This window comes from Triturus cristatus, chromosome 6, assembly GCF_964204655.1.
Source record: "Triturus cristatus chromosome 6, aTriCri1.1, whole genome shotgun sequence".
In the NCBI taxonomy this organism is placed as follows: domain Eukaryota; kingdom Metazoa; phylum Chordata; class Amphibia; order Caudata; family Salamandridae; genus Triturus; species Triturus cristatus.
Genome location: NC_140589.1, coordinates 297,411,816 through 297,435,447, shown reverse-complemented (window position 1 = coordinate 297,435,447; position 23,632 = coordinate 297,411,816). Strand labels below are relative to the sequence as shown.

General features: G+C 44.1%; 1 protein-coding gene across 1 annotated transcript in view; it reads left to right on the top strand.

Moving 5' to 3' along the window:
- The window catches only part of DDX1 (DEAD-box helicase 1), a 287,219-nt gene that overhangs the window by 152,314 nt on the left and 111,273 nt on the right, over positions 1 to 23,632 (top strand). Inside the window, exons 16-18 of the mRNA XM_085610667.1 lie at positions 2,977 to 3,066; positions 14,469 to 14,654; positions 20,129 to 20,180. Of these exons, the coding sequence (XP_085466793.1) occupies positions 2,977 to 3,066; positions 14,469 to 14,654; positions 20,129 to 20,180 (328 nt within the window). The remainder of the gene's footprint in view (positions 1 to 2,976; positions 3,067 to 14,468; positions 14,655 to 20,128; positions 20,181 to 23,632) is intronic.

The window sequence follows — 23,632 nt, the reverse complement described above, 5'->3', positions numbered from 1 at the left end:
TTTGAGTCGGCCCTCGACCACTTTCCTGCAACGCTAGGAAAGGACAAAAACGCAGCAGCCCTGCAGTTCAATCGCTGGCTATTGTCAGCAGCCGATCAGGTTGCACCTAAAAAACTAGTGACTGTGAAGAGAGCTAAGATAGCGTCACCCTGGTGCACCTCAGAGCTCAAATGCTTAAAATTTAGCTGTAGAAGAGCCGAGCGCCTCTGGAGGCAAGACATAATAATCAAATGAAATCTACATACAACTCCGCTATTCTACAATACAAGGAGGCAATTATTGCCGCAAAAAACATCTTTTTTCACAACCAAAATAAAGGAGGCTAGCAACTCCACAAAGGAACTGTTTAAATCTGTTAACCTGCTGTCCAAACCGCAACAGGACAATGCCTTCAAGCCCGATTGAACCTTGCGTAACAAACTCGCCGGGTATTTTCAAGACAAGGTGCAAGGAATCTATAATGACTTAGGGCCTCAGGACATAAAAGCACCAATGGTACCTACCCACTGCAGACTATCCCGTTTCTAGCCAATAACTAGCGAGGAGAAACAAAAACTCCTGCTTTCTATAAAAACCGGCTCACCTACCGACCCCTGTCCCCCTACTATCATGCATCAGACTGCTCACAAGATCTGCGACAATCTCACCCCTCTCATAAACCCAGTCCTGGAATTTGGCTGCTATCCAGAAACTTGGAAAAAAGCATTGGTCACACCCCTCCTTAAGAAACCCAATCTGGACCCCAATGAACCAAAAAACTATTGCCTCATTGCTGGCCTCCCAATTGTGGCTAAAATTCTGGAAAAACTGAACACAGTGTTGACTGATTACCTAGATGTTAACAATCTGCTGGACACCTCCCAGCATGGCTTCCGCTCACGCCATTCCACTGAATCAGTCTTAATCCTTGCTACCGAAGAGATCCGCAGGGTGGTGGGGGGGGGAGGGCAGTCCTCGTGCTCCTGGATCTATCGGCCGCGTTTGACACCGTGAACCACATAGTTCTGGTGCAGCGGCTGAGGGATGTAGGGGTAGAGGGGACCTCCTTGGCCCTCCTGTCCTCCTTCTTGAAGGCAAGAGAGCAGAGGCTGTTATGGGACGGCTTGAAATCGAACAGTTTCCATCTTCCATGCGGTGTCCCACAGGGGTCCGCCCTTTCTCCGACAGTTTTCAACCTCTACGTCACCCCACTGGCTAATCTGATCAGGAGGCATGGCTTCGCCCTAGTCTCTTACGATGATGATTCACAACTTGTCATTTCTGTAACCAATCAGCCTGAGACCACAGCAGCCAGATTCCATGTCTGTCTCACTGAGATTATGACCTGGATGAGTCACAGCTTCCTGAAAATAAATACAGACAAGACAGAGGTGATGGAATTTGGTCCAGGCCAGCCCCTGTGGAACAGGTCCTGGTGGCCAATCGAGGCCGGAGAATACCCCCGCCCGGTGAATAAGGTCAGGAACTTAGGGATCATCTTTGATGACAGACTTTACTTTGGTGCCCAGGTAAACAGCCTCACTTCATACTGCTTTTCCCTTCTAAATACTTTGAGAAAATGTTTTCCATACATTTCTCAAGAGTTGCAAAAGACGGTGATGGTAGCAACCTTCTTATCCAAGTTAGACTACTGTAATGCCCTATTCTTGGGCATTGACAAATTCCAACTGAGAAAATTGCAGTCCTTACAGAATGCCGCAGTGAGACTACTCCTGGGCATATCCAGAGGACAGTCAACCTCTGCAGAAATTAAATCACTCCACTGGCTTCCCATCAAACAGCGTGTAGAATTCAAATCGCTCAGCCTTGTGCATACGGCAACATATGGCGGTGGCGCTGAGGACATTCAAAAACTGTTCCCACCATACACCTCTCCACGCGCTCTTAGATCTGCCAGCCTGGGTCTCATTAAGATCGCTAAGACCAGATGGGCAAGATGGGGGGGGGGCAGGGCGATATTACAATGTGCGGCAAAGCTTTGGAACAAACTGCCACTATCCATGAAGCTTCAATTCAACTTGCAGCTCTTCAGGAAGAGCCTGAAAACCTGGCTGTTTACGTCCGTATAGGCCTCTATCAATCATGATGCACTATTCCTGTCCACACACCCCAGCGCCAAGACGCCACGGCAATCGAGCGCTATATAAGCACATAAACATATCCTAAGCTTCTTTGCATATCTTTTCTGAAGGGATATGGAAGATTTGTGGTGCATGACTTTATATGTACTGATCCAAATAGGCCTTTGTAGCCTGACTCTTGTGTCCTGTTGAGTATGAAAAGAATAGAGGCTCTTTTTGTAGTGACGTGGCATATTTCTTAATCTACCCTCCTTTAAAAAGGGTTACCCTCCACACCACTACTTCCAAGAGGTTATTTAAGCAGAATTTGAATGCACCTTCCTTAATTAGTGCTTTGCTTTCTGGTTAGCAGTTGACGTGAAGTATACCGGGTACTCTTAGCCTGATATTACCCTCTGGTCTAAGAGCACCAGAAATGCACTTTTGATTTTAATACATTGTCAGTCACTTGTGTTTGAGAGTACTCAAAACATTCCACTATTCTTTTCCCACAAGATGTGGATTCAATGTAATTTAGAGACAGGAAAAAAAAAGGTACAGCAATTAGTTGCTTTTGCTAGACTATTGTCCCCAGCCCATTTATTCGTCCAGAGTGTTGGTTATGAAGTCCTGAATTAAGATGAATGTCCTAAAGTAAGTGTTTTTATTTTATCTACATGTTTTTGGTTCATCATTAGCTCTACACATAATATTCTTAGATTGTATTGATGATACGTATGCCATGGTCCCATTCACAATGTTTAACATCTCTGAACATAGTGGATCTATTTGTATTTCAGTGCCTTGTGTATGATTTAACAGTCAATGTTGATAGCTTATAACAAAAAGCGGAAAATAATGAAAAAGTAAACCTAGTAATTAATAGTGTCTTATAGTGCTTTTTTTATTAACACAGGATGGCCTCCTTACCCAAGGTTATTCAGATTTCATTAACAGGATCCATGGTCAGATTCCACAGATTACTTCAGATGGAAAGAGACTGCAGGTACGGAAAATAGTGCAATAATATAATAATGACCATTGGCAAATGAAGTGTTATCATGAACGATTTAGGTAAAAAGAGATGCTGAAAGATAAGCTGTATTTTTGGACTATGTGGAATATGTGACACCTCCATCTTTAATCATATTATCTTTTCTTTGGATCAATTTACTCTTAATTTTACACCTAAAGTGTATCTTCTCAATTTGGTTACAGCTGCTATTAAACCATGCCTAAAGCACACACCATGGATCGAAATGCTAATTTATGACCGATGATAAAGAAGAGCCTACTCACTGTAAAAATCAATAAAATGTGGTCCTCAAATGTCTTTGAATGCTTCTGTAATTTATCCCTGTAGCTAAAGCCTACTTCTGTAGCTCATTTGCACGACAAGCACCTTCTCAGCCCAGATGGGTCCATCTGGGTTATATGGGATAAGTACTTTCACCATACATTATAAGGGTATTGCAAGGCACCGAGCAGTTCCATGACCGTAGTGAGGATGAGGCCAAAGGACGTGTTACTTCATAAGGTCAATGAACTCCTCAGTGACTTGAAATATCCTTATGTAAAGAAGAGGGTACTTTATTCCTTATTATACATTGTCATAACTGCATCCTTCGACCAGACCACTTAAATCCTTGTGGCCTTGTTTCATGTTTATTGCATACAAGTAGAATAGAAGCAACAGCTGCACTGTGAAATTAAACACACTAAAATGAAGTAATCTTTTGCAAAAAAAGATACTAGAATCTGTTTTAAGCAAGTCAAGTTAAAACAAGCATTGGAAATGTCTTGCATTAGATTCATTTAGAGTTATTGGTGTTGTAAATGATAATGTATTTTACCCCCTGCTGTCCCCCGCCAAGCTTATCATCTGCCCATCATAAAAAGGAATATCTAAATCTAGGATTGTGCAAAACTTTATCTTTTATGCGAAATACATTATTAGCATTTGTTTTAAACAATTACGCCTGTGACCGTTTTTACAAAGCTATTTTTGTTTTTACCCTTACTGCTGATAAAGTTTTGAAAAATTAATGAAACTGAAGTTTTTTCAAGAATCGAACATGTGAGTTTTTTTAATTTTGCACACCCATCCACATACCCCTGCATAATTCCAGAATTTGGTACGAAGATGCTGCTGTTAGCTTGTACACTACACACCTATGGGGCAGGTGTGGCAGGGCATGCCCCAGACTCTGTGCTCTGAAGGTGGGGCAGGTGAAGGAAGCACTTACAAGATAAATACAGTTGTTATACATTTCGGAACATTGGTAACGCTGAGAAGCTTTCATCCCACCCTTCTTTCTCACCTTAGAGACCCTGTTAGGCTCCTGCTCAGAATGTGAGACAAGCAGGTATTCAAGGTAATGTGGCGCTTTAGCGTGTGTACGGTTTTAGTTTATATTCTCTGTTTATCGCACAGCTGGGGAGCTTTGTTTGCAGCCTTTGATTTGCACAACACTTAGAGTCCATCCAGCATTTCAGATCACCCCCAAACTAATGCTCGTTCTTTGCACATCCGACCAACGACGGCCCCAGCACTTACACCAGACAAATCACCCCCACTAGTCCTTGGCCTGGACCGGACACCATGAACTACCATCACAAGGCCTAGTTCAGACGCACTGGAGAACCGGAACAGCGTTCGAGAGAGCTGAGAGCACCACAAGGGCACACTGTTGGCGGACCAGTGCGTAAACACTGAAAACAACACAAGCAGGGACAGGAAGACATTAACAGGGCAAGACAGCATGTACTGAGAGAAGAAGCAGCCATTCATAGCTTGCCCATGAGGTACCCTAAGATAACACAAAAAATCACAGAAGCCTACTTCCTTCTTTGTGAGAGAATAACATAAAATCAAGCTGACACACTTTTGCAGGCACGCTTCAGTTGTAGACACATTTTCTTAGTCTCCTCTTGAACCAGCATCCATTAGTATTAGTGACACAATTAAAGCTCTCACCTTGCTTGTTGTTATAAACTGGAATCCTCAGCGCTGGTGTCTGAGATGAGCAAAGTGGAAGAAAGAACAAGCCGCAGTGGACACTATTTTGTCCGCTACCGCACTCAAGGGGACTCAACCCTGTGCCACGGAGACTAACTCTTTGATGCACCCAAGTGACGCACCTGAGGTCTGCGTTTTACGTCCCGTTTGCTGCCTGTTGTTGCCTCCGCCACCTCTTCTTCCGGCTGCGTTTGTTCACACTCACTCACAATGTTGAGTCCGCCTTGCTGATCCTACTGGTCCTGCTGCTTGACTGCTGGAGCTGCAGGGCATTGAGGCAGGAATGCTAGTTTGCATGCAGGCAAGTATAAAGCAAGTAGCAGGTCTGGCGAGTGGATTGCGTCCAGACCAGCCAAGCAAGCAAAGCGTATTAGATTGCGTCAGGAAAGTGTCAAGAATGTGTCAGGAGGGCAGTGTTCTGTATAGTGTGATATGTTGTGTTATCTGAGCTCCACAAATTGAGTGAGCGTCTTTTACCCAGAGGGCCGCCTAGATCTGAGGCATCGGCGGAATCAAACCAGCAAGCTCCTAACGTTTTCTCGCTCCTCGTGCTTGGTGCTGAGCATGGTGTTAAAGTCAGAGCACAGTGCATAGGGTGGGAGCGGGTGCAGGAGCAGCGGAAATCCTCCGTATGGTATGATAAGGCTCCCCTGACCCCCTTATGTCTGATGCCCCTGCCCCCTTCAGTCCTAGTTTCGGAGCAAATGAATGTGTCCTTGTGTAAATATATTACAAAAACAGAGCGCGGTGTCCCTCTTGTCTGAGAGGCTGCCTAGGCTGCCACACAGCAGACATGTTGCTGGACCCCTGGGTGAAGAGCCCCCGCTCTCCTGGGCCTGCAACAATGCACATCCTGGGCGAGGTGCTAGGTCTCCTCCCCAGGATGGGGAGGGGGAAGCTTCAAAGGCCTGCCGCCTTTGTGAGCTTCTCCAGGCCACTTGCTGTACTCAGCAACTGGCCCCCACTGGTTCTGACCCCCACTCTTGTGGGAAGACTGGCGGGAAACCCTGCGTGAGGAAAGGGGGTGTGCCAGCCTGTGCCAACTTCACCCCTCAGATGGGAGAGGCGAGGTGAAGCACAACTCCGGGCTCCGGCCATCTTGAGGATGGGGAGCCCTGCCCAATCACAGCTAGGCTCCTGCCCCCCTCCCACCGGAAAGGAGCAGGATAGGGGGTGTACTCACCCCAGGACAGGGACCCATTGGTCCCTGCCCTCACCCTATTTATAACGCCCCTAAATTTAGTATTTAGAAGCACCCTAAACCTTCCTTCCTCAGATCCAGATTCGAAAACAAGCAAGAAGATCAAGAAACCCGAAGACCCAACGCGCAGCTGCTAACAAGAGGACGACACCAACTGACTTGGCCCCAGCCGTACCGGGCTGTTGATCCTTGAACCTGCTCCTGTGGAACTCCGGCGCCTTCAGTGGTCAACAACCTCAAAAACCCCGGAGGACCTGACCACCTTGAGACTCTACCAGCTGTTTGAGCAGTGGTTCTGCTCAACAGCAATACCCCTGGTGCCAGCCAGGAACTGCGAAACCAGCACACTCTGCACTTGCCGAGCCTGGCCTGTGCCCGAGTGGACAAAGACCCAGAGGATGTCCCCCCGGCAATTCTGACCTGGAATCCAGTGGCCAAGGACCCTCCTCGATGACCCAGACGACGCCTGCAGCCTCAGAACCAGGGACGCCTCCAACCGCGACAAGCAGGGGGTAAGATTTTCCAACGCCAAAAGACACCCCTGCACCCGGCGCCCCACGGCCCCCTTTGCCCAACTCCTGGGTGCCTACCTATCCACCAAGATCCCAACTTACCCCTCGAAGTGTTGGTCGTTTCTGAAGATCCGCCGTCCCGAGCCTGCAGCCTTTGTTCACTTCCCAAGATCTCCATTGAATAACATTGAGCGCCCGACGGCTCAAAAGCACCCTGCACCCAGCCGCCCGAGTGCCCCTGGAAGTGCAACCTATGTCCTAATCTATTTCCCCATTTGCCCTGAGCAAGTGACCATGAGCCCAGCTCTCACAACCGTGTGTCCTGCTCGCCAGCAGCCACCAACTGAAGGCCCCCTGCCTCTCACTGGATAACATTGGGCCTAACTACCTCTGCACCAGGCTTCCCCTGTGCCGCTGAGGGTGTACCAACTGTACCTACCTGACCCAGGGAGACCCTGAGTCTATGCCCAGAACCTTAACTCTGCCAGTTGAGTACTTACCTAAAAAAGGCGATAACTCACTTTCCTTCCATAGGCTAACATTGACTGGTTTCACTTGGAAATTCTTCTAAGTGTGGAATTCCGATTTACTCACCTGTTATCAGGAGAGACCTCAGTGCTGCATCTTGTAGCTCAGCACTGACCCTGAAATGTAATTTTAACCGCACTTACCAGTAACTTGTATTTTCTTCCCTAGGAAACCATTGATTTTTACAAACTACAAATATTCTTTAAAAATAGTACCAACTATGAAAACGTAATTACTTACCTGTTTTAGATAGATGTCCCAGTACTGAGCCTAGGAGCCCAGAACTGGATTACAAAAGTAACGAGAACATACTTTACCCGTAACTTGAATTTTCTTCCATAGGAAACTATGACTATTTTTTTTAAGTGAAATTTCTTCAAAGTGTCAATTTTGCAAACTTATAAATATTGCTTAAAAATCGCCTGCATAACTTAAACGCAGTTTCTCAACTGCTTACAGGTGGTACACTAGTGCCGGATCCAGGATTCAACACTGACCTAGAAAAAAAAAACTTACCTGCTAAGTGAATTTCCTTCAATAGGATAACATTGGTAATTTGATCAGAAAAAGTTTCTAAGTGTCAACTTTTAAAATAGCAAAATAATGCTTAAAAATCACAACAGTAACTAAAACGTATTTACTCACTTGTTTCCAAGAACTGTCCCAGGACTGAATCTAGGATCCAGTCCTGGAGTTAGAAAAGTAATCCTGAATGTAATCAATTGCATATAACTTAAAATTCCCTTTGAGCTCAATGTAGTATTGTTTGAAATTGTGTGGCCTATTGCAACAAACTGTAACTATTACCTACAAAAGTCAATTGCATATTGCAAAGTATTTAACTAAAGCATCTCATTCTGAGAAAGTATATTTTAATAGCAATTGTTGGTTCTAAAATAAAACAACTCTATATTTTTATACAAACCATTGGCCTAGAGTTCAGTTCTTGAGTGTGTGAGACCATTTGCTGACTGAGTGTGTACAACAAATGCTTTACACTGTCCTCTGGTACTGCTTTACTTCTCGACCAAGCTACTACTTTAGAGAGTAAGGTTATATCTAACTTAAGCCTCTGCCAAACCTCTGGGGACTGTGGACTCTATACACACTGTACCTATTTGGGAACAGTATATATAGAGCCACTTTCTCACAGCCCTTGCTCCTGAAACACAACGAGAGGCTAGAAAGCAAACACCCCCCCACCCAACCCTCCCGTCCCCGTGAGTGTATGTGATGCATTGTCGGCCTAGTAAGAACACGCCGCGTTTGCTCTGTTTTCTCGTGTTTCCCGAGGTGCGGAATGTCTTGCTCGCTATTTCTTTCTAATTTAAAAGGCTAATGGAAATGTATATTCTGGAATTTTAAATGTGAAGTTGGTTAATATGCACTTTGTACATATCGCTGCTGCTTGCCTCCTTATTAGATTTTGCCTCTCATATATAAAAATGCACATTGTTTGGAGGTTGATTGGGTTGATACGAATAAAGCACTCAATGGAAATTTACAATGCGCTATATACACCTAGCCACAATATAGCTCCGCATAACAAATTCCGAGTCACGGACTCATTAACAGATGGCTTCCTCAATGGAACCAATTTTTCATGTCTGAAGCAACCAGAGCAGCGCACACGTACACGAGTAAATGTCAATGTTAAGAGCTTCTGTGTATGTACACAACTGTTACCCACAGAAGGCAAGCAGATGGCGCAGCAAACCTTTTCTATTCCTCTAAACTGTAAAGCCCTCGCACTCCACGCTATCACGTCAAGTTACTGTACTTTCACTTTAAGTGAAAGCGGAATGCAAAAATGAACACGCCGGACGCCCTTGCCAAAAGCAAATGAAACAAGTGGTGCGTGCAGCCTAACTGAAACCGCGCATGGCGTGCTGAGGATAAAAAAACAAGCATCGATCTCTTGTCTTTATGGGGCCATGTGTTTCTAATTAGAAACACATGGCCCCATAAAGATAAGAAAGTGCTATGCGACAGACTCAAATCAGGCGAGCCAGTCCGGGTGGGCCTGCACAAAAAGTGGAAGGGAGGCAACCCAAACACCTAATTTCCAATGGCAGGCCACCGTTTACCATAAACAGTGACGCCAGCCAATGGAAATAAGGGGCGGAGCTTAAAGCCCTTTTCTCAAACTCCTCAATAACAATAAATCTCGCGAGCGACCGCGCATGCGCTGCAACGCTAGGCGAGACCTAAAAAAGAAATGCTGTTGCTGAGATTTTGTAGAACCATGTATAGATTCCATCTTTCGTGTAATAATGTATAGTGTGGGGGAGAAAAAGAAACATTTACATAAATATTTGTTCTCATAACATTTTCGATTTAGAAAGATATCTAGAAAAAGACAGTTTTGTTTTCCTTCTTTAAACTGCAACTTTAATTATACTTTGTAAACTGCCTTTCACGCTTGGTACTGGCAGCTGGCATTCTGACAGCAGAACTCAACTATAATAACCTATAATAACTTATTACAATTGGGCAACTAGAGACGACACAAACCAGTTCTAATAAAGAAATTAGATTCTGGCTTTTTTATAACGGGATTGCAGGCTCCCATGTATTATAATCTCAATAACCAGTGACCGGATCAAAAGTTGTGACAATATTTAGCCTTACACCGGCGATCTCTCAGAAGCATTAGTTGTCTTACCAGTGTGATCCCCTGCAGAGGGCTGAAAGTAGATACATCTGTGGATCATGTTAAGATTAGATAACTGGGTATGATCTAATAGATGTAGTAGACAATACTTCAGTTGTTGAAGACCATTTTGGATCCTTCAACCTAAATATACATTTATTTCTCACAGTGGTCATCTTTCTTCTGGCTGCAGACTTAAGGCTCTGTCCTGATGAGACACAGAGATGGACTCCATTAGGGTCGAAACGTCTAATAGCAGTTTTTTTGTGTGCTCTGCTTGGCAAGAATCTGTTGGACTTGGCCTTCTCTGCAGGGTCATCCCCAAACCTTTGCCTTCACCTGATTTTCTGAATTAGTTTTTGTTGGCATTAGGACTCTAGCCCTGGTTAGTAGTGGTAAAGTGCACAGCGTGCTTATGTTCTCTCCCTAAAACATGGTAAAATTGGCCTACACCTGATTGGCACATCTAATTTGCTCATAAGTCCCTAGTATATAGTACTATATGTACCTATGGCTTGTACATTAAATACTACTACTGGTCCTGCAACACTCATTGTGCCACCCACTAAAGTAGCAGTTTAAAAGTTTCTCAGGCCTGCCACTGCAGCCTGTAGTGTAGTTTTAAACTGCCATTTCGACATGGGAAAATAAACCTTTTGCTAGTTCTAAACTTTTCTTTTCTAATAAGTATACGTCTCCCCTAAAAGCCCATAGTATGAGGGTGCATTTGATTTAAAAAGTAGGACATGTAGGTTTAAATCTTTAATGGCCTGGTAGTGAAAAACTACTAAATTTGTTTTCACTACTGTAAGGATTCTCTCTCTCATTGGATAACACAGAGTAACCTTATTATGTTTAATCAGTGCTAAATTTTGATTAGGAGCAGGTGGAAATGTAATTAATGGTAAAGTTGGATTTGAAGTCACAATTCTGAAAATGCTACTTTTAGAAAGTTGGAATTTCCTGTCCTAACCATTTGTGTCTCTGCCACTGTCCTGGGTCACATGACTGTGAATGGCTTTAACATTAGGCTTTCTGTATTTCTCCCAGACAGTGAGACAATAGGGGACTAGATGTGGGCAGTATAGGCCATCCTACCAGGATGTCTGGGAGCAAACCTGTTCCCTGCCTCACTTGCACTACAAAGGGGTTTACCTCCGGCACACACACAAAGGAACCTGACACTAGTCTTTTGCCACCATGACTTCTCGGATGGAGCCTTGACAGGGGAAGGGAAGCTTTTCCAGAACCAGACATGTGGATAGTGTAGAGGCTAGCACCAGTTATAAGTGTTGGGCCCTCAGAACACCTCTTCAGTACACTCCTGGACCTGTGGACATTACGGGAGGACTGTCCTGCTGTTTGGGGAATACCTCTCTCTGAAAAGGAAGACTGGACCTGCTTCCTTCGTCCCAGGCTAACCCGAGTGACTCCAAGTGTCAGTTGGCTAGCGTCCTGTTTGAGCTACAGGGACACAACAAGCTCCCGAGGCCTCCCTGCAACTGGACCTGCCTGAGCCCTGCTGGACTTTGCTGGTGAGAGTTCTTGATCCTCATGAGGTGCCTCCCAAGGTTCTGGACACTTGGCTGGCATCAGAGTGTACTCCACCCTGCCTAACTGTGGGTTCATCAGAACTGACGGAATTCTACGTAGGACCTTGCATCGCTGTCCCTCGCAGCTCCTGATTGGCAGCCTCATTAGAATCAACACAACTCAAAGCTGCACCCTGCATGGCAGCTCCTGATCAGTGGCCTCGTTGGAACTAATGCAGTGCAACTCTATGCAGGACATCGCATACTCTCATCGGATCCGACACAGCGCAGCGTAAAGTCTCGCATCACGGACATAAGGTGCAACTTTCAGTGGGACTTGCTTGATCCCTATATCCGGCCTACGGTCTATCTTGGTCGGACTGAACTTGTCACTTTGTCCCAGTCCGGTGCGACCAGATAACCACAGTTGGTGCTTTGTGCTTCTTGGAGCTATTTTTACTTAAAATATAACATTTTATATCTGATTCTACTGATTGGATTTTTGTCTTTCTGGTATCCTATTTAATGAAATTTACACTATTGTTCTAGATTAGTTTTGGTTTTTTCTTGTGTTGTTTTCACATTAATGCTGTTTGAGTGTTTCATGAATACATATTGCCTCACTGCTTTTGTGCTAAGCAACCAAGGGTTAAGCCTGGGATAATTTAGTGACTTTTGTGGTTCACCTTCACAAGGTTGTGGTGTTGCTTGAGTCGGTCTTGCATCCACCTCAACCAGTAACCCAGTTTCTTACAGAATCCATCTACAAAGATGGGTCTTTTGTAAGGGCATATGAGGCAAATGATTTGGCTCCATGCAGCCTCCTAGAGTCTCGGTTAACATTTTCACTTTAAATTTCTTGAAGGAAGGTTATTTTTTTTGTTTTTCTTCTTTTCCAAGATGTATATTCTCAATTACCATCTAGTCTTCATTGCCATATGCCTTTTTGTAGGGGTCCGTTCCATGATGGAAATTGTTTTTGGAAGGGCAAGCACAAAGTTTTTCTTCTTTGTATCCAGCTACCTAAATAATTAATTAAGCAAAGCAAAACGAAGAACAGGGTCTGTAGCGTTCTATTTTTAAGCTTTTTAGCCTCTTTTAAAGAACAGCTGTGGCACATGCCTAAAGGAGAGCTAGGGCTAAGAGCAAGGCTAATATTATCAAGGTAAAGTTTCCTGGTTTCCACAGTTTGAGTGTGTATTGGTTGCTCTGCAGGAATCTGGAAATGTAGGTGACCTATTCCATACTTTATAAATTACCTAGACACCGTATTAAAAAAACAAACAAAAAAAACATCTGTACTACTAGACTGAATTTTGTCATGCAGGGTGCAGCTTTGAGTTGTGTTGATTCTAATGAGGCTGCCAATCAGGAGCTGCGAGGGACAGCGATGCAAGGTCCTACGTAGAATTCCGTCAGTTCTGATGAACCCACAGTTAGGCAGGGTGGAGTACACTCTGATGCCAGCCAAGTGTCCAGAACCTTGGGAGGCACCTCATGAGGATCAAGAACTCTCACCAGCAAAGTCCAGCAGGGCTCAGGCAGGTCCAGTTGCAGGGAGGCCTCGGGAGCTTGTTGTGTCCCTGTAGCTCAAACAGGACGCTAGCCAACTGACACTTGGAGTCACTCGGGTTAGCCTGGGACGAAGGAAGCAGGTCCAGTCTTCCTTTTCAGAGAGAGGTATTCCCCAAACAGCAGGACAGTCCTCCCGTAATGTCCACAGGTCCAGGAGTGTACTGAAGAGGTGTTCTGAGGGCCCCACACTTATACCTGGTGCTAGCCTCTACACTATCCACATGTCTGGTTCTGGAAAAGCTTCCCTTCCCCTGTCAAGGCTCCATCCGAGAAGTCATGGTGGTAAAAGACTAGTGTCAGGTTCCTTTGTGTGTGTGCCGGAGGTAAACCCCTTTGTAGTGCAAGTGAGGCAGGGAACAGGTTTGCTCCCAGACATCCTGGTAGGATGGCCTATACTGCCCACATCTAGTCCCCTATTGTCTCACTGTCTGGGAGAAATACAGAAAGCCTAATGTTAAAGCCATTCACAGTCATGTGACCCAGGACAGTGGCAGAGACACAAATGGTTAGGACAGGAAATTCCAACTTTCTAAAAGTAGCATTTTCAGAATTGTGACTTCAAATCCAACTTTACCATTAATTATAACATTTCTACCTGCTCCCAATCAAAATTTAGCACTTATTAAACATAATAAGGTTACTCTGTTATCCAATGAGAGAGAGAGAATCCTTACAGTAGTGAAAACAAATTTAGTAGTTTTTCACTACCAGGCCATTAAAGATTTAAACCTACATGTCCTACTTTTTAAAATCAAATGCACCCTCATACTATGGGCTTTTAGGGGAGACGTATACTTATTAGAAAAGAAAAGTTTAGTACTAGCAAAAGGTTTATTTTCCCATGTCGAAATGGCAGTTTAAAACTACACTACAGGCTGCAGTGGCACGCCTGAGAAACTTTTAAACTGCTACTTTAGTGGGTGGCACAATGAGTGTTGCAGGACCAGCAGTAGTATTTAATGTACAAGCCCTAGGTACAACTGTGCAAGGCTGTTGGAGCCGTATCTGTGGTTGTGCAACTTTTGAAAGTTGTGTTTATTGCACATTATTATTCTTATTTTTGTTTTAGTCTGCAGGATCAATATCTTTACAAACCCACTAAAACACACAAAATGATCATTGACGTAGTAAAGCAGGCAGGCTTAGTCCATGGTGTGTTTTTGTTTAGTTAGCCTGAAATGTCCTTGATGCTGAAATGTTTTATGATGCCACCATTGATCATATCAAAAACTTGGTAGTGTAGAAAAGTTGTGAATGTTGTTGCTTGGCTATGTCTTAAAAGTTAAATATTTTACGTCTTCGCAGTGTTTGTATTTAAATCACTGCAATGCCTCTGAACTATTGATGCACAGATAAAATGTTTACATTATAACTCTGTTCTGTTTCAGGTGATAGTGTGCTCTGCAACACTGCATTCCTTTGACGTGAAAAAGTTGGCTGAGAAGATTATGCATTTCCCGACATGGGTGGATCTGAAAGGGGAAGATTCTGTCCCTGAAACTGTCCACCATGTTGTTGTGCCTGTCAACCCCAAGAACGACAAGCTTTGGGAGAAATTGAAATCCCATATTCGTGTAAGTAGCTACATGTGCCTTTCATTAAATGAACAGGTCGGTTCATTTGCGGTGCTCGTACTTGTGCCGTTGGCTGTAATTGAAATGCAGAGTGTTGTATAGGAGACTTGTGCAATTACCTTGTGAATCGACAAGGGTTTATCATTGGCAAAGAAGACCCGGGAACTTCACTTACCCAGTACAAATCAGAAGTTATCACAAGTATAAGTTGTGTAACACAAGTAAACATAGATGAAGTTGGTGGCACATGTTGAAGTGCATTGTTCAGGGCAATGCTTGAATTAGAGGGACATTTATGTAATCTGTTTTTCAAAACGGTATAGACTTTTATAGGGTGAAAGGTGTTTGGACATATGAATCCTGCATGGCTTGTTAAATCTATGTTGTCATCCTGCTTTGCAACATTTCTTTAGACAACCTTGTGGGTTTCTTCCTGTGAACTCCTCAATCTTGAGTCCTCTGAAGGTGCATTATATATTTTTGCTTTGTTTATCAAAGTGGTGACCTGATGACTGGGGGGGAACTAAAAGGTACCTGATTGAGTCGCTATTGCCCTCTGAAACCAGACTATGGGGTCACTGACTGTAATTTGATAGTCGGTGACCACATACCATTTTCGCTGTGCCCCTGTTAAAACAGTCTCCTGACTTTCCCAAGAAAAAAACGTCCTTCCTTAGCACCGTGTGTATGCTCTGTCAAGTCTAGCTATGTCCACATTGTATGTGCCAACCTGCAAGTACTTCTTTCCCGGTCCACCTTCTCCTAATGTTTTGTACCTGTTGATAGATTATGCAGAATTAAGATAGTTAATCTGCATGAAGTACTATTTTCATAGCGCAGAAATGCACCCTTGCGTCTCAAAAATACTGTCCGCCTCTCTGCAGCACCGCCTGTCTGTGCTGGCTCACCACTAGACTGCAGGCACCCTGGTGCACTGCCTCTTTGCTGTGTTTATTTTTGGTTGTGCTAATTTCTTCTGCTTTTGGGAAGTGTAGCTTTTATTGTAGGTTTGTGACTTTGTTAAGGCTGCTGAGCTGATTGAATAGAAAGCAATGCTCAATCCTTGCGCCACCACTGCTCTGACATAGAATTAGTAGTTACTTGTACACTAATTGAACTATGCTAATTCTGGAATACTTAAGAAGTTTGATATGTTTCTTCTTAGCATATTGCAGCTAGGCTCTATGATGTTGCAACTTGATTGGTTTCATTGAGCACCAAGTTAATATTTTGGGCAATTTATTATCCGTCTAAATATTTATTTTTTGGGGGCGAATGCCTGACCTTATTTGACTTCTCATGCAGGAACAAATATTAAATCCAAAATATCATCTAATTATGAATATCCTGTTTGGAGATCCCATAGCCATTGAGATTTTTCCTGTTGCTTAGCTCACCTCAGATTGGATTCTAAACAATACAAGACAGTTGAGTAGGTGGATTAATGGGCACCGAAATTCTATATTAAATAACATAGACCCTTATCAATCAGAACAGTAAGATACACAATTTGCTAATTTTCTCCTTGTTACAGTAGATCAGTGCTTTTACTGCCTTTCTATGCTGAAGTGGTAACTACTGTTAGACTATTTTCAGCCTGCTGGTGAGGGCCAAGGTTTGTGTCAATTACCTGTTGACCACAGCTTAAGTCTGCGTCCAGAAGACATTAGGTTAAGGGGATTGCAGTTGGACATGGCAGTAGGTCAAGCCCTGAGACAGTTTCTGACCACAGGTGCAGCAACAATTGCTGGGCATATGCCAGGAACAAAGGTATTGCTTAGTGCCACCAGGGTACAGTTGAAGATCATGCCCATCCAGTACTGGTAGGAGGAGTTTGAATGTAGGATCGCTTATGAATGCTGTGACAGTCTTTTTTTCTGAAGTGCAAGATGTGATATTTTTTCAAGGGTATATTGATCTGTATTTTTTTCATTTGTGTTAAAATAGTGCTAGAAATGACTGTAGTAAGCTGACTCTTTACGCACAGTATACCTCTTTTTGGTATACTTCATAGAGTCCAGACATCCCTTAGAAGTGGACAGCGGTTTGCTCTACAAATACCAAGGTGCTCTCTTGGGGGGATAGTGCTTTTGAGCAGCCTTAAGCTTATCAGAGCGGGGTGTTAGACATCTGCAGCACACACACACAATTAATGATTCACATGACTCAATAAGGATACCCACACATATTTATATAAACACATATCTTTATTTATATAGATCAGAGCACCAGCATCAATATGATCAGGCAAGTATGTTTTGAGATAGAATTATTTATTGTTTTCAAATTCGACAGTGCAATTTTCAGAGGCGGCAATGTTATCCTATGGAGGAAAAGCAAATACAGCACAAAAGAAGGGTGCTGTTCCTGGGGGGTTTTAGAAGAGCCCTGGAGGGTAGACCAGAGGGATCAAAGTGATCAGATCTGAATACCCTCACACACCCTGAAGGGTGTCATGCTTCATCATTGAGCTGCTCCTCGTCCGAGACGACGCTGCAATGGCCGACAGGCCCCTCGGAGGGGACTCTTTAACAGAGATCATGACCAGGGAAGTATACCTACCCTACAACTCATTGGAAACCGGGGTGATTTAGTTAAGGTTTCTAATCATAAAAAGTACTACTGCACCTACTGTGGGGCAGGACAATCGAGATCTGACTTGTTGAGAAGATCAGGGAGACAGCCATAATTGAGTGACTCCATGGATTCAGGTAGCAAGAGCTCCCCTCACGATGTACATGATGACCGCTATATATGCATTTGAGGCAAGATACTGCCAGTTGGTACAGCATATGCCAGTGGTCGCTAGTATCCCTCCTATATAGCGTGCGCAGTTAAAAATCTAGATGACGCATATAAAGTTTGTTCATAGGTAAGTGAACACGCCTTAAGGGTAGTCATATAAATTCCAGCAGTTGTGTTGGGCAACCATGCCACTAGTTCAACCAGTGTGACATCACCCAGAGTATTTTACTGTCTGTTTTTGCATAATACTGGACAGTGATCAGGATACATTTGTAATTTACCACATAGTAGATTTATTGATTCCCTTTAGATAGGGCAGATTGCTGCACCTAGCTGTGGGGAAAACTGATAAAAGAAGCAATTACCAGTAAGTAGGGCTCATGTGTAGGACAAAGTCAAAGCACAGAGCCGCCTAGATGGCAAATTACATACAAAGTACTCACATGGACCTCGCTGTTATTTACCCGGGACCTGCCCTCCTCTGCCGACCTGTAGGTATCGACTGAGGCTGGGCAGGGTATTGAAGTAAATATGCGGAAAGATAATTGGTCCTGGGTGCGCGGCTCAACTCTTAGCAGGTGCGGGAGATGCCGATGAGGAACTGCACTCTTCTTTTGTGCTAGATTGTCCATTTAGGAGCTCAGGTGCTGAACCTATTTTATCTGCTACTTATCCCTCCTTTGATTTATTGGAAAAACATACCGTATGCAAGTTCTTCACAGTGACTTACAAGACCAATCTTCTGGACTTAAGGTGAGTATGGGGCAGGGTCCAAGGCATCATCAACAGGTCACCTTGGGCAGCACTGGGGCTGCCAGGTTCATGTGTGCAATCCAGCATTTGGTGCCCATTGAAGTCAATGGGGATCGGTCCGATCACAGAGACTGCGGGTTTGTACTGGGGGGACCAGTCCGACAGAACCAACAAGGGGGCTCAGGTCTCGCGATACTTGGGGACACCTTTGGTCCTCTTTTCCTCAGGCCGGGGCAGCCGTTTGCAGAAATGTCCTGAGGCCTGAGGTTTTTGTCACTGGAGACACTCCTGGTTGAGGGGTCCTTCACACGGGTGGCAGTGGCAAGTCCACAGCTGAGAAACCCAAGGTGGGCTTGGAGTCTGGAGGATCTGGGGATCACGCTGGCACTATTGGCCCACTTCAACTAAGGCTAAAGGGCATGGGTGCTTTCCGATGTCTGGTTTTTGTCGGTCTGGAGTCCTCGCAGCTCTCTGGGGTGCCTGCGGGATGCAGGGGAGCAGCTCCTCTACTCCTCAGGAGTTCTTGGGTCTTAGTTGAAGGCTGGAAGTCCTCTCAGGCTATGGGAAGCACAGGCTGCTGTCAGACGATTCGTCTTTGGTGCAGTTGTCTAGGACAGCAGATAGGCTGGCAGGGGTGCTGCCAAGTCAATTGCTGGTCTTCTGTTCTTGCTTCTTGAGTCTTCTGCATCCATCTTCTTTCAGGTCAGCAGGATCTGATTTTCTGGTGCCAGGGGCTCCCCTAAATAATAATTTTAGGGGAGAGTAGGGTAGTAACCAATGGGCTACTTAACTCTGGGTTCACTACACCCTCTCTATGACCACTTCCTGTGGGAAGTGGGCATTACCCTGTCCCAGAGTTCCTAATGTACTCTTTAATTTGTGTCCACATCAGGTAGCCCACCTTAGTGGTGGAACTAACCTGAGGGTGCACATGCCTCTGACTACTAATTTTCCCTCCGATCCAGGTGCCAAATTGGCCCTGGTCAGGGGGGTGGCTTCCCTCTGAGGTGGGCTCTTTCAAGCCTTCTGCTTTGGAATGCCAATTTAGAGGTCATCCTGCTGGAAGGGGGTGTAAACACCCTCTGTTGGAGCAGGTATTGTTCCTGACCTCTTGAGAGCATTGGCTGTCACCCATGGGGGTCAGAAACCTGTCTGTGGTGGCAGGCTGGTCAGGACCAGTCAGCCAGCCCACTAGTAGTTGGTGGGTTTTTAGGAGCCACCTCTTATGGTTCCTCTGGGCGCATGTTTTAATAAATCCATCACTGGAATCCGTGTGGGCTCATTTATACAAAATGCTTGATACCAAACCTTTTTGGTTTGTGAAGCCGCCATGTATCTGGGGAACTCTTTTTTTTCACCAGTGTCCAGCACATATACGTCAAATGGCTTCCCTGGTCACTTTTACTGGCAGTAATTGAACTGGCCAGCATAGGGCGGCTCATGCAGATATGTCCACACATGCAGTATAGTGCACCCTGCCTTAGGGCTGTAAGGCCTGCTGTAGGATGTCTAACATAGACTGCATGCAGTGTCTGTAGGCATGCCACACAGGTCTGTGTGCCGTGTTGTTTTCACTTGTGCCTGCACCAAAACACGCAGCCTTCAATGGCAGTCTGCATGCATTAGGTGTGGGGTCCCTTAGGGTGCCACAATACATGCTTAAGCCCTTAGAGGACCCTCTTTGGTACCCATACCCTAGGTAACTGGGGTACCATTTACTAGGGACTTACTGCGTTACGCAATGTATTGCCAATTAGGGGAACAATTGTACAGTTTTAGGAAAGAGATCTGGGGACTTGGATGGCAGGAATCCAGTGCACTTCTAGTCAAAATAGTATTGAAAACTAGGCAAGAATTGGGGGTGACCATGTCAAAAAGGGGCACACTCCTGCATTAACTGTTTAATGACCCTATGATAAATGTAATGCTTCTAAACATTTATAATGTTTGTATTTTGTATTTTTTCATCACTTTAGACTGATGAAGTTCATGCTAAGGATAATACAAGACCTGGCACTAATTCTGCAGGTAAACGTTCGTCCTTCCACTGTACCGCATCTATGCGCTCCAAAGTAAATGTTTCATGGTTATTTGATTTGAAAAGATGTGTATTATAAATGTATGCATCTCTGTAGAAAGGCGTGCTAACTAAAAATCAAAACTTTTAGTTATGAAGTTGGATTAGCCGCTTGAAATGTTTACCACGTTTATTTTTGATGCTTGGCTTTCCATGTTTTTAGTACAGGTTGATTCATACAAGAGAAGCTGCACGCATGCATATGAAAATAAACCCAGTTTATTCTGTTGTTCTTCTATCCCTTATCACCTGGATGAAAATTGTCAGATGAGACAGGACAAGAATGCATCTCAAAGAATGCTGTACCAGTAATTTTGTTTTTGTTGGTTATCCCTGTACAAGCTTTATAACTTGTGTATCTGGATGAAAATTCCTCAGATTAATTTCTTTATTAGTAGTTCTGACCTTCCATGTGTTTTTTGCATTGTCGACTGTGCATATTTAGGTCGGTAGGTGGCAGCTGTCTCGTAGCGTTGCAGCATGGGGCTTTTACTTGTATGATTGAGAAGTGTCTACTGACTTTTCTGATACAATCTATGTGTTTCCCTTAGTTGGGAACAGTCCTTTCCGCTCAAGAATTTCCCGGCTTGTGATGTGTATGTAGACCGCATGCAGTATGAGGGGCTGTTTGCAAAGGCACAAATCATGTAGCACAAATAATGGTTCATTGCAGAATTTTGGGCCTGTTTAAGCTTTTGTGTCCCTTAAGAAATACGTAGGGCTACTCCTCGAATAACCAATATAGCCCTTTTCTAGTTTCTGGGCATAATCTACTGGTTTGATCTTGTGAGCTGCTCTGCTTTCAGATCTGCATATAGACAACATTCCCCTCCCTCCACCCACCCAAATCAGGATATCTGAATTATGCAATGACTCAAAAATGACCTCTGAATGAATGAGTAATTTCCTTCTGTGTTGAGGTGAAAGCTATCTGGAAATAGGAGAGACTGCCCTTTGGGAGGCCTCGCCTTTTTCTCCAGTCCTTCCTTTTAACACTGAAGCCTTAGCAGAAGACAACTAGTTTTCATGAACCTTAAGGAGCCACAACATCCTACAATTAACTTGTCTAGCCTGATAGGAGAAGCAAATGAGACTGCATCAGTTATTATTATGCTGGGACCATTTCGGAACAGCACCTATTCGGGATCCTATACTATCACGGATCACCTTTCACCCAGAATTGTTTTTCCTTTGAAATTTGAATTATTAGGTATTGCTCCGGCTTTGATTCTGTAACTGTTCAAACCATTTTTATATGACTTTAATTTCTAAATATAGCATGGTTTAAAGGTGTAGTGGTACCCTGACCTTAAAAGTGAGATTACTTGGTTGCCAGTGGGTTCTAGTAAGTGCAGTGATGCTGCATTTCCCGATAGTGACAACATTTCAGTGAAGTGATTTGTAAGCTATAGAGCCCTAAAGGTTGGTATCCTCTGTGCACTCAATGTAAATGCTCAGTTCATTCCCAGCACCCGTGTTCTGCATGTTAAATCTTTCACTTTTGAGCCCAATTTAGGGTGTAACTGGTCATGCCTTTCGCTGTATGTGCTGCCTTTGGTCAAAGATCACAGGATACAAAGCTTTTTCACGATGACAATGGATTTGATAACTCCTGCTCCACCCTGATTTCCCGATTGACCACATTGGCATTTGTTCTTTAAAGCTTTTTTGCAGAAATGCCATTAAACTGTTTGTCGCCCGATATCAACCCCAGTTTTTAGGTGTAGCCTGAGCCAGCGCATGCGCTGCTCTGACGAGACTTTTAGTAAGTGGGCTTCAAAAAGCCAACCACAGCATTTTGTGTGGGCTAGAGTGTGCGGTTACGCGCACAGTTGCGAGCACAGGTGCCATCTGGCTTTCCTGTCTTGTCATTGCTCATTAAGTGCATCGCTCGCGGGCACCCTTTCAGAGCCGCGCGGCCAATGCTTCTTTTTTTAATTTTATTTTTTACTTTTAGCGCGAAGCACCACTTGCAAGCTTGTTTTTTTTAAACCTTCAGCGCATGGCACGTGCGCTTGATTTCTCTTTGCTTCCTCGCTTCCCTCAATCCTAATAATTGCTTTTGCCAACTGTTTTCTCTCATGTGCCATGCAGTGGGTTTTGCTGTAAAGCTGGCGAAAGATCACTGTTGTCTGAGGAAGAATCCCTACCCCATCTCAATTTTTGTTGCGCAGTGCTATTCTAGCACATTCTCTCCCGTTTTCACCGTGCGTCTGTATTACATGAACTGAATATTTCAACATGCTCAATGAAGGGTTCCTGTCGACTGCAGTGGAAAAAGCCAGGCAGAGCTTCGCATCGCATTAGACTGCTCCTTGGCTGCACACCAGAGGGACTGCTAAAGACTGTTCAGATTGTTCTCTGATCACTGAATGAACAAGCCTCCTCGTATGACCGGTTGTAACGGAAACCTTCACCCCAATCTATTGAAAAGTGATTTTGTCAGAAGGCTGGTACTGTTTGCTAAAGAGATCTTCGCGTTTCTTCTTGACTGCTGAGTCACTGTGTATCGTGTATATACTTTTTGTTTCTTTCAAAGCTTTGTCATCTGTAGTTTTTGATGACCTCCAAGCTATATGCCAGAACGTTGCCTTATTCACTGACTTTGGAACCAAGAGATGACAGGTGTTGTAGGGACGCAGTTGTTAATTTGCATATAAAATAAATAAAAGAAACGTAATTAGCAGGGCCCAAGATATTTGTCAGGAGGCCACTGCAGCTTTCGCCACCCACTGTTCCTGCCAGTGCTGCCAAATCTCAGTACCAGCGATGGTAGTTACTATCACACTCATATAAATGGCATTTCTACAGCTTGTGTACGATTTTGCTTGTTACCTGTTACCATGATGCAGCTTGCTTTTTTTTTGATATAGGTAAACATGAATGTATTTGCAGCGTTGCTGTGTTCATGCTGTATTTACAAAAAGCGACTTTCTTGAAAGAAATCTGCACCTTTTGTGTTGAACATTTCACCCAAGGCTATTTAAACACCTTGAAGGTTTCTAAGTGATTGTGGATTTGCTAAATGCAAACAATGAAGAGCGTCAGTTCTCGTCCCAAGTTGTAGTTTAGCGAATTTTTCTGTAGGCGCTGAATATTTTCAAAAATATATTTAAATGTTTGTTAGTAACTGTAATCAAATGACGGTGCTGAAAAACCTTGCACCTAGTCATTCTTATTGACCTGGCAACCAGTAAAAATGTTCTATCCATGATTGAGGCAGTTATACTTGCAGTTAACAGTGGTTATTTTCAATTTGTTTTGTAGTGATAATACTCGGGGGGGGGGGGGAAACAAAACTACTGGCCACCTGCCTCCACACTGATTAGAACAAAATGACACAATACAAAAAGTAATGGAGGGTCAAAGGTATGAAATTCACAAGATACGACTATGTAATGGA